Below are 12,308 nucleotides of genomic sequence, written 5' to 3'. Positions count from 1 at the left end.
ACTAAATGAAAAAAAAACACATAAATGTATTTTTGCTGAAAGCATCAAAAAAGATAAAGACAGAGTAAGATGGTAACATGTACTGAATATATGAAATGCCTTCAGTTTTAATCTCCATTGCTCGTTTTATTGAATGCTTTGTTGTGTAGCACTATTCTTATGTTACTATGTTTTTTATTTGTCCCTTTTCTTTTCATATATTAATTAGATTTTTTTTCATTTGCGGTGGACCGTTTGACTTCAGTAGGTAGGTTTAACTCGGTTCACTCTAAAGTAGTTTGCTATTTTTAAACACAATTGACTTGATAATGGCTAAGATGGATGGGGGCTTTGTTTGCTGTTCAAATCCTCCCTAGCCAAATGGGCCTTTATTTGCTTCCATAAAGTGTAAAAGGCGGTGTGCTTGTTTACTTTTAATTGAGGTTGAGTGTTGAGAAAGGAATCAGCTTTCAGGTATCTGCCTTCACAAACCAAGTTCCTGCTGCAAGCCAATAAGACAGCAAGGAATGAGCTAAGTGTGTCTGTTTTTCAAGTGTGTGCTACCTCTCTCTGGCTTGCTTCTTCTCTGCTCTTTTTAATGGCTACTTGGCCAGTTTTGAAAGTGTGGTTGTAAACATAATTGGATTTATTCAAATCACTGATGTAAAAAATCATTGCCATTTGTATAATCTACCAAGATAAAGTCACCTTGGTTAGTCAATATTGGCTCTTGTACATAGAAGGTGACTGGAATTCACAAAAGAGCTTGACCAATGCAGAAAGAAAATCATCTGCCTTGGTCATTATGGAAGTGACTGCCCAACAGTTTTAATGATGGAATAACAGTCAGTGAAAACAAAGAAAATATTTTCAAACCATCCAAGCACCGCCTTATTACATTCTGAGCATCTATAGCTCACATACTTCCCCCAGTATGTGTTGATGTCTATGAGGAAGTCAGGGAAAGGAAGGGGTGGACAGATAATCAGGAGTCAGGATTGTATTGGATTATATATACTCACAGCATTTATTAAGACGTACTAGATATATTGCTTTGTATTAAGTGATGAAGAGGCACAAAAAGAAGTGGAAGACAGGTCCTTCAGCTATCTGGCTAAACTACATTAAATGGTAGGAAGATAAAATGAAAATAATAGCAAGACAGTCATGGTAGCCTATGCCCCTGCAATCTAACTACATGGGATGCTGAGGGAGAAGGTTTGCAATTTCAAGGCCAACCTACCTTCTCTCTTACCAAAAAAAAAAAAAAAAAGTAAAATAAAAATTGACTATGGAAATTACTAAACTTGATCGCAATCCTCTCTGAATTGTTAAGGCAAGTTCTAGCTGGGACATTAGCATCTGTGATCTAAACTAAACTTTGGATCTAAAAAAGTAGCAAAAGGCAGAATTTGAAGTAGTGATTTTATGAAATGAAACATTTGTATTTGCGTGATAATGAATTGGACTAAGATGAGGCTGTTTTAGTTATTGTTTTGTATCCCATGTATATATTCAGGTCAACATAAAATAGTTATTAAAGCAGTCAGTTCTTAAAACTGTCAAAATAATTATATTCTTAATTTCTCTTCCTTTTCCCACTTTATAAGTATGAATGAATAAGTAAGCCCACTATGGTTCTACAGAATTATTTGAGTTTATAGTTGTATCAAAATCTCTTCACATAAAGAGATGCACTGGGACATTGCAAAATATAAAAATTTTCATTCTAGGTTTGATTCTAAGAATTCTGAGAGTTTAAAAGAATAGGGACAAAAGATCTAGGGTCTTTCTTGTTGACTGAAATGATCATTAAAGTTATCATCTAGCCCTAATTAGAAGTGTTCCCATTGTGTAAAATTTTGCATGCTCATTCCATATGATAAAACATTGTTCAGATTCATTATTAATAAAGTTATACTTCTTGCTAGCATGATCACATTATTAAATGATAATTACAGCATTTTAATTGTATAGTAAGTTTTGAATATTTTTATAAATGGGTCATAAATTTTATTGTACTGCAGATTCAAATCTTGAATACAGTTTATCAGATGAGTATTGCAAGCATCACTTCTTGGTTGGTCTACTTCTGAGGGAAACCTCCATTGCTCTTCAAGATAACTATGAGATCAGATATACAGCTATATCTGTCATAAAGAATCTTTTGATAAAGCATGCATTTGATACTAGATACCAACACAAGGTAAGAATGTCCATACAGTCTTCAGTATCACATGAGTAAATTTCTGAGTATTTTCATTCAAGGTAAAGTTTATAGTAAGGGGCATAATATGAGCATTAATGGAAATGTGTATTTACAAATAAGTCTTGTTTCCATTTGGAGTCATTGGATTTAAAAATTCTGTTTAGGTAAAATGTTAACGAAAAATAGTAGTTTCCCAAATCACGTATGTGGATTTTTGGTGTTGGGGATCGAGCCCAGTGTCTCGCACATACTAAACATGTACTCTACCACTGAGCTGTATGTCCCCAGCCCCTCATATCCTTATATCATATTTAAAGAATAAGATATGTTACATAACAAATTATGAATTTTTTAAAAAAAACAGATATGTAGCCATGTATATTCTGTCAGATATATACCTTAATGTTCACACTTAAATATATAAACATATATGTATATATCCCTAAATAAATATGTTGTTGATTAAGTGGTTAATAATAAGACATGTTAAGTATCTCATATATAAAATATGTATGATGAAGTTTTTCTTTTTGAAAAAAATGTGATGGGGGTTACTGTCACTAGCTGAGAATATGGATGTAAACCTTCCATAAATTACTCATCGTCTTGGTGTTAAAACAACACTATGGTTTCTATTTTTTGCACCTTTGAAATATATATAAAAATTTTATTGATGTTCAATCTTATGGGTTTAACAAAGTAGATTGCAAACTATTTGTATTTGGAATAACTGAACTTACTTCCTTGGTATCAAATGGCTCATAGAAACATCATATTGTTAAATAATTTGTCCATTTACTTTTATATTCAAATATAAACAAAATCATGGAGTAATTTATTATTGTAATTATTTTGGAAAGCTTACTTGGAGATGGATTTTATTCTTTTTTAATAGTATTGCCATGTATCTTTTATAAAATGCTTGCCACTGACATCCACTCATGTTTTTTTAATTACCAATTTTTTAACTCACAAGTCTTGCTAGATACAATTTATTCTGGACTCTGTTCAACTGCTATATGTCCCAAGTAGTGGAGAAAAAGATCATATGCAATGAGGAAGAAAGTGTGTCTAGCTGTGATTTTTAAATGACTCACAGGAAAAGTACAAAATGAACTTCCCTTCTCCAAAGCAGGAAGTTGTATTTTTCTCCACTTCCTGTTTAAATGAAAGTGAATGAATATGGAATTTCATAAGAGTATTACATATAGGTGGAATTTAAACATTTAACATCATAAACTGGGACATTTTACTGCTCTCATAATTTGGAAAGTATGTGCATGCACATATAAGCATATACAGAGCTATTGTTATCTAATTAGACAATATTACAGCTTGAGGTTTTAGATTAAGGGAAAGCTTGGTATAAGAAGCTTCATTACTCATTCAGTGACTTCTAAAGCCCTTTCTTCTTTGTTCAGAAGCTTCATCCAGGCATTAAATGAGTATAGGGGCTAGGCAAGAAGCACTCGCCTATAACCCCAGCTGAAGCAGGTTGGGAGGTTGAGGCAGTGTGAGACCAGCCTGGGTAACTCGCAAGACCTTGTCTCAAAATAATTTTTTAAAAAAGGCATGGTTGATGATGTAGCTTAGTGGTTTAGTGCTTGCTTGACATAGGTGAAACCCTGAGTTCAATCCCCAGCACCAAATAAATAAATACATAAATAAGGAGGGAGGGAGGAACAGATTATAGGGTTCTCTGCAGAAAAACTTCGCTTTATGGGCCTACTTAACAAAAGCTTCAATTATACTGTGTTAGATGAGGATTTAAAATGTCTTTGTACTATGTGGTGCAAAGAGTTCACAAGCAACCTGGATAAGAGGTCATTTGTCAAATACATTTATATAAAACATGTTCCTCATTCTTGATGATGCCAAGGGGAGGGTTGGGAAGGAGTATAATGTCTCCTTAATTTTCATGAAGTCCCTCAGAGTGACCCCAAATAATTCTTAGTACATAGTTTGAAGAAACAATGCTTCCTATGGAGAGCCTATTTTGAGATTAGACTCCCTAGTCATCCCCCACCCTTTCCAACCACCTTCACACTCCAAAGCCCCTACTCTAATGCAGTTCTGGAGATATTGTTGGTCCATATTATGTGTTACTCATAATTAAACTCTTGTGCTAATTACCAGGAGACATATTTCCTTTTAACAACAATATCCAAAGTCTAACATTTGTTCTGCAAGTCTGTATAGTTGCTATACCCATTATAAATGATATTAACACCTAAGAGAATTGACATTTTCACTTCTTGTTGGGCTGTGGACAAATCCTCTTTTTCCTTTCTTTAAAAATAATCCACATATATATTGCAAAAAGTAAACATCAAAATGCCTCTGTCCCATTCCTTAGTTCCCTATCCCAATTCATCTCTTTCAAAACAACTACTGTTATCAGTTTCTTATTTATACTTTTATTTTGAAGGCTAGGAAAAAAACAAGCCTGCATGATATATATAAACATATATAATAGAAACCAACATGCATTTTTCTTTTTCACTTAGCAATACATCCTGAAGATTAGATCTACCACATTCTTAAAAGAATAGTTGCATAGTATTTCATCACATGGATATACCTTCTTTTTAATCTATTAATAAATTCTTAGACTGTTTCTGTCTTTTCTGCAGGTAAAACTTTTAATATACTTGAAAATGACTGTATGTTTTTCTGTGTTTCTGTTTACCTGGGAGTGTTATATAATATTAACAATAGTTGCTAAACTTTATTGAGTATTTTCTATATGCTACTATCTTAAATATCTCACATAAATTATTATTAATTATAATTATTATTGTTCCCATTTATATTTATCAAAAAGGAAATTGCAATTAAATAACTTGATAAAAATCAAGTAGCTAGCCTGGCATGGTAGCACACAACTGTAATCTCAGTGATTTGGGAGGCTGAGGCAAGAGGATTGTGAGTTCAAAGCCAGCCTTAGCAATTTAGTGAGTTCCTAAGCAACTCCGCAAGACCCTATCTCAAAAATAAAACATAACAAGGTATGGATGTATGGCTCAGTGGTTAAGCATTCCTGGGTTCAATCCCTAGTAACAAAACAAAACCCCACATTAAGCAGCCAATAATAGGAGGTCTGAAGTTTGCTCAAGTCTAATTCTAAAACCTGCACTCCTGCTAGCTATTCCTCTTCTCAAATCTCGAATGGGGCACTGAAAAATTAGAAAAAGAAAGGTAGTCATCAAGCTGAGAAATCTCAAAACGAAAGTCACAGCAAAAAGGAAAGTAGTGAAGGCTATTCAGTCTTGTTAAGAATGAATTAAGATGGATGCATGGTAACTGTTTACAAATATGTAAAAGGTCGCTATGTAAAAGTAGTGGGTTTTTTTCCTAGCCTTCAAAGCACTGGGAATTTAAGTAAGTTTTACCAACTAACCATTGTCAGATTGCATATAAGGACCATTGGACCATTCCTGCTTTAAGGCAGGATGTTGGACTACCTTAGTGGTTCTCATATGTGCACATCAACATCATCTGGGGCAGCCCAGACCTACTGAATCCTAATCTTCTGGTGAGAGAGACTATGATGGGGTCTGATGTTAGAAGGAAGTCTGTTAAGAAGGGTTCCTGAAATTCACAAAGTGCAAACAACCAATTAATAAACAAAAAATTGTTCAACCTCAAGAATCAATGCATCCTGGTTCAGAGGTACACACCTGTAATCCTAGTGACCCAGATGCTAAGGCAGGAAGATCGAAAATTGGAGGCCAACCTCAACAATTTAGCAAGAGCCTCAGCAGCTTTGTGAAACCCTGTGTCACAATAAAAATATAAGAGGAATGGGATATACCTCAGTGGTAGAGAAGGTCTGAAGTTTGCTCATGTATAATTCTAAAACCTGCACTCCTGCTAGCTATTCCTCTTTTCAAATCTCAAATGGGGCACTGAAAATTTAGAAAAAGAAAGGTAGTCATCAAGCTGAGAAATCTCAAAAGGAAAGCCATGGAAAAAAGGAAAGTAGTGAAGGCTATTCAGTCTTGTTAAGAATGAATTAAGATGGATGTATGGTAATTGTTTACAAATATGTAAAAGGTGGAGAGAACTGTTTACAAATATGTAAAAAGTGGTAGAGAACCCATGGGTTCAATTTTCAGTGCCAAAAAAATTGAAATGAAATGAAACCCAAACAAGTGAGATATTTTTGGTCTTCTGTATTCTATAGGTTGACCATTTTGCCTTGCTGTCCTTATCTAAACCTCCAAACTTCCCAAAGTTCTGAAATACAGAGGGGAATTTTTATGTCTTATGCTATCACCATCATTGTTTTCTCTGATTTGAATGTTTGTACATATCCAGTGAGAAATGTCTGTAGCTGAGGAAAACGATAAATACATTTGTATAAGAGACAACAAATTAATTGTGTTTGTAGCCAGCTTTATTTACTTATTTACAGTCATATCAGTCTCTCTAATATTCTCATTTCCTTATGGCGCCAAGATCTGATGATTGTCATTGTAGTTTTAATCAAAGCAAAAAGTGTTTCTTGAATCAATACAGTACTTCACTGCTTTTTCACTTCTTCCATTTATTTATTTATTCATTCATTCAGTGTACTGACCATCTGCTGTGTGCCCAGGCACTACAGATGAAGCAGTAAACAAGACAGACAAAAAGAAGACTAGTATTATCTGCTTTATGGGTCGACTGCTATTAAATACAACATTTTACTTTATGTAGTTTTATTTGAGGGGTATGATTTGGCTCTGTATTGTAATTAGATGAGAATGCCAATGAAGTTCTGGGGTAATTGGTTTTGAGACTCTTAAGTATCAACAGATTCATGCTTCACTAATTTTTTTATTTATATTTGTCCACATACAATCTTTTAAGTGGATATATATGGAGCCAATTGTTTAATTATAATGTATACATATTATGCGCCAGTTAAGCTTTTGTTAATTATTTCTCAGAACCAACAAGCCAAAATAGCACAATTGTACCTCCCATTTGTTGGATTGCTTTTGGAAAACATACAGCGACTAGCAGGACGAGATACTTTGTATTCTTGTGCAGCAATGCCTAATTCTGTAAGTATTAATGCAATTCTGTTCAAGTTTTATTCTATTTTACTAAACACATTTGGAATTGGGGTTATATACTGTACATATGATCTCAATTTTAAGAGTTCACTTTTTATTCCATTTTCACATTTATACTATTTTCCTAAAACAGTGCTTCTCAAAATTTAATTTGCATTTGAATCACCTGGAGATTATTGTGAAACACTGATTCTAATTCAGTAATTCTTAGATGGGGCTTGAGAGTCTGGTTTCTGACAAGCTTTTGGATGCCTCTGGTCCAAGGATCATTCTTTGAATAACAGAGTCCAAGAGAATCCCTTGCCCCAGTGTTTTGTTCTTTTTTTTTAATGTTTTAGTTGTTGATGGATCTTTATTTTATTTCGTTTTATGTGGTGCTGAGAATTGAACCCAGTGCCTCATGCATGCTAGGCAAGTGCACTACTACTGAGCCACAATCCTAGCCTCACCGCCCAGTGTTTTGTTCTTAATACTTTCTAGTGTTAATATGCCTTGATATATTTATGCAACTTGAAAACGGAATAAAAGCTGTTTGCAGTAACACACTCCTATAATCCCAGTGACTCAGGAGGCTGAGGCAGGAGGATCACAAGTACAAGGCCAGCCTCAGCAAGTTAGCCAGGCCCTAAGCAGCTTAGTGATATTTTGTCTCAAATAAAAAAGCTGGGGATGTGTCTCAGTGGTAATATGCCCCTGAGTTCAATTCCCCATCTCTGCCCCTGGCCCCCCAACTCCGTAAAAGGATTCTTCACTTCCAGAATGTTAGATGCTGGGGATTAAACTGTATACCTTTGCTTCTCCCTTCCCTTGGTAGTCTCTTTTAGTTTATCAAAATTAGTCTGTGCTTTCTTTTAATCCCCCTTAAAAATAAGGAACGTTGGCTGGTGATGGTGGTGCACAGTAATACCAGTGGCTTAGGAGGCTGAGACAGGAGGATCCGTAAGCTGGCCTCAGCAATCTAGCGAGACCCTAAGTAACTCCGTGAGAACCTGTCTCTAAGTAAAAAATACAAAAACAAAAAAAGGGCTTGGCATGGGGCTCAGTGGTTAAGTGCCCCTGGGTTCAATCCCCAGTACTCCCGCCCTCAAAAAAGAAGGAACTTTGGAGAGGTAGTCAGCCCCCTATTTGGCAAAACAAAAATTTTCCATTGTAATAATTAAAGCATTCCTTCTTATCTAAGACCTAAAAAGGTTTCTATTCACTGGTCCTAGTTTGGTCTTCTAGAGACACAAGCTATCCTTTCTACAAGTCCCTTCTAAACTTTTCTCCATGCCAAGTATCTCCACTTCATTTCAAATCCTTTAATTTCTTAGTCACCCCTCTTCAAGTTTTCCAATTTACCAATGACCTACTACAATGTGGTGTTAGGAGGCTGGGGATGTAGTTCGGTAGTAGAGCACTTGCCTACTATGCCTGAGACCCTGGGTCCAATCTACCACACCACAAAAAATAATAAGAATGATCTAAAAACTTTAAAAAAGATAGTGTTAGCTTAGCACAATGGTCCATGCCTGATACCAGCAACTTGAAAAGGATAAGCCAAGAGGAACACAAGGTTGAGGCCAATCTCTGTAATCTAGCAAAATGCTTTCTCAAAAAAAAGGAGGGGGCTGGGGATATAGCTCAGTGGTAGAGTGCCCTTGGGTTCAATTCCCAGTACCAGATAGACAGATATTTGTATAGAATTATACACTTTATATTAGTCTGCCCAGTGAAACAATGAACTCCTGCCCCCTTCCATGTTCTGTATGGCCCATGATCACCTTTGCACTTTGAACCTGTCATATTATTGGGGCAGGTTAAACTGTCCTTCACAACTTACTATGGAAATTTTCCTTGTGAAATTTCCCAAATAATTTATTAAGTCTACTCCAGGTTCATGTGAAAGCCACTTTTAAGTTTGCCTGATGGTTTTCTTGCCTGTGGCACTTGATCATGTCAATTAGGATGCTGTATCACCTATCTGGGTATCAGGCTGGTCTTTCTTCACAACACAATAGCTTCATGCTTATGTCCATTCCACATGCAGTGAACAGTGATATTTGGAAGCATTTCACTCATCTCTTCTTTCTTTTGCAGCTCAAGTTAACTTAGAGCTTCTGACCACATCCCTACTTCTAGAATTGCCCCTTGCTCCTAGGAAGAGTGCTGAACCATGTTTATATTTTTTCTGGTTACAGCCATCTGAAGTTATATCACTTGGCCAGAGGTCATAGTTGGAATAATTGGATAGTAGACATTTTTTAAAAAGAGTCCCTTAAATTTAGTACTTGAGTTAGACTTTTATAATGAGCTTTGTTTAAAATTTGGTTGCCATTTTATTCTGTTAATTCAGATTTCTCTTGCTAGTGTACAAATTTGTTTAATAATACAAGAATCATATTCTGTTCAGGCATCCAGGGATGAGTTTCCATGTGGCTTTACTTCACCTACAAATAGAGGGAGTCTGAGCACTGAAAAAGACACTGGTAATTTTAAAATTATACATTTAAAAATTATACATTGCTTAAGTATTTTGAAATGTACCCTGTAGGAGAAGGAGGAGGGTAGGAAAAGAGAAGGTTTCTGGGTGATGAGATCAATCAAGTTATCTTATGTGCATATATGAATATGCTTAATGAATCCCATTAAGTTTAATTATGTACCAATTAAAAAGTGGAAAAATGAAATGTACCTGTACTTCTGTAGTTTTGAAATATTTCATAATATTATAATATTATCATGATATTGTATCATAATATTATCATGATCTCTACTAAAGTTGAATTAAAAATCTGACTCATACTTGCCTCAGTTGTCTAAGTTTGTTTAAAATGTAGCTCAATATTCTTGAGTAAATAGAAGATAATAATTTCCCATCCTGTTGTCTGTCACCAATTTCGAGTAAGACACTATCTTTTTCTGGGCCAAATTTTTCTTTCCTATAAGAGTGTTTCTCAAATTACATGGCTTTATTTTATGACTTCCAAGGAATTTCTTACAGTTTTATACATAGCAAAGTGTTTTAAGGAGTAAAAAATATTTTTTTAACCTTAACTAGCTTTCATCTGGTGTTTTGATGTAAATTTCACATTTTAGATAACCAACATTGGTTCCCTATAGTATAAGTTTACATAAATTAATCTAATACTTATTTTAAAAATATACTTGATGGTTTCTCCTGTTGCTAACAAGAACTTGGCTCTTTCCCCCTAGCCTATGGGTCTTTTCAAAATGGACATGGAATGAAGAGGGAGGATTCAAGGGGTTCTCTCATCCCAGAAGGAGCAACAGGATTTCCAGATCAGAGCAACACTGGTGAAAATGTAAGAACTTTAGTATGTAGAATAACTCTAGTGATTTGTTAGGCTAATATGTTTCTTTTTATATAAATATGCCACTCTTTAAATCTGTAAAAAGCATCCCATAATTCTTTGATATTTTAGCAGTCCCTTCCTACCTTGGCAGCTATTATTTGAGTATCTTTTTTTTAATAGTATGAAATTTTATTTGTTAATTATTTACTTGTATATGTTTTTGAGATGGGGGTCTATGTTGCCCAGGCTGACCTCAAACTCTAAGATCAAGCAAGAGATCATCCCACCTCCGTCTCCTAAGTAGCTGAGACAAAAGGCATGTACCATCCTAACTGGCTTACTTGAATATCTCAAACTTTTTAAAGGGAGTAAGGAATTCATCTTTAAGCATTCTGAGTATCTCCTTTAACCATAGCACACCGTAGCCTGTTCCAGAGAGGGAAAATTCAAGTTTAAAATACCTAATGGGCCTTATCATTTAAAACAAAGCACATACTAATAGAATTGATTCACAATAGGTCCTACATCATACCATTTAAAATTATGACACCAGACACTGTTAGAGGCAAGGGAAACAAAGTCAGAGCAATTAAATGAATTGCTATTAGTCACATAGCTAATAAGCAATCAGCACCTAGGTCTGTTATGTTCCATATGAAGGTTCTTCCTTAGGAAATCCTACCTTCAGAGATGTGTATCCTCAGTATAGCTCCACTGAAAGTATTGTTTTTTTGTTTTTAAAGTATTGGTTTTTAACGAGGGTAAATTCTTTAGGAGATAATTGATATTCATATAAACCCTCCTATAAATCAGCTTTTTGTCATGATTAACTTCTGATAATTTCAATAGATGCCATTAAATAGCAGAACCATCACTACTTTGTAGAGGCTCTAATTTTGAAGCATTACTAGGTCCTCCTTAGTATAGTATCTTATCATAAAATCACTAGCCAATCTTTTAGACAGATTAGCTGATCACTGATTGAAGGTTGGAATTTAATAAACTCTAAATAGGAGTTTAAATTAAAGTTAAAATGTTTTCATATACGTTAAATTAGTCCTCTATATAAGTTACTTTTCCTCAAATAGCCACATGATTATTTTTAAGTGTTGCCACCAAAATACAAGCATATGGGAATGAAACAAACACAGTATTCAAGACAATATCTTTTTGGAGACCCTAAGATAATCTCCAGTGATATTAGTAGGTATTCTATCAAAAAAAGATTCAGCCTGTTTAGCTGCTAGGTGTGATGTAAGTTTTTTTTTTAACTTTTAAATTTCCTAAATATGACTAGTGTTAAAAATTAGTTATCAAGCCTAAGCCCATGGAAAATTATGCTATAGAATTTCACAATACACTATCTTTATATTATAGACCCGACAGAGCTCAACAAGGAATAGTATATCCCAGTATAACAGGCTGGACCAGTATGAAATCAGAAGTCTCTTGATGTGCTACTTATATATAGTAAAAATGATTTCTGAAGGTGAGTTACCAGCATACTGAACAAGGCTCTGGGTTCTATCCTGAGGGGAGCAGGGGAAGATATCTTTGCAGATTCTGATCTTTAAATCAATCTCAAAATAAGTTTGTTACTCATACAGGTTTGATTCCTTGAAATAATTTAAAAATAATTTTATAAATTATAAAATGATTCAATGTTTTTAGAGGAGCTAAACATATTTTCATGCAGTGTATATGATTCATTAAATGACCAATATAACAGGAATGGAATAATAATACATAGTTCATATTTAA

At 34.6% G+C, this 12,308-nt stretch overlaps 1 protein-coding gene across 3 annotated transcripts in view; it reads left to right on the top strand.

Annotated features, from left to right (window-relative positions):
- Dock11 (dedicator of cytokinesis 11) overlaps nt 1-12,308 on the top strand; it is a 186,028-nt gene that overhangs the window by 118,349 nt on the left and 55,371 nt on the right. For 2 of the 3 annotated variants that reach the window (XM_021722391.3, XM_021722393.3), the window contains exons 31-36: nt 209-247; nt 2,007-2,185; nt 7,123-7,239; nt 9,644-9,719; nt 10,447-10,556; nt 11,925-12,036. In XM_021722391.3, the coding sequence (XP_021578066.2) occupies nt 209-247; nt 2,007-2,185; nt 7,123-7,239; nt 9,644-9,719; nt 10,447-10,556; nt 11,925-12,036 (633 nt within the window). The remainder of the gene's footprint in view (nt 1-208; nt 248-2,006; nt 2,186-7,122; nt 7,240-9,643; nt 9,720-10,446; nt 10,557-11,924; nt 12,037-12,308) is intronic. The other variant, XM_013356047.4, reaches the window with a different exon arrangement.

This window comes from Ictidomys tridecemlineatus, chromosome X (assembly GCF_052094955.1).
Source record: "Ictidomys tridecemlineatus isolate mIctTri1 chromosome X, mIctTri1.hap1, whole genome shotgun sequence".
Classification (NCBI taxonomy): domain Eukaryota; kingdom Metazoa; phylum Chordata; class Mammalia; order Rodentia; family Sciuridae; genus Ictidomys; species Ictidomys tridecemlineatus.
This window is presented reverse-complemented; position numbering and strand designations above follow the sequence as displayed.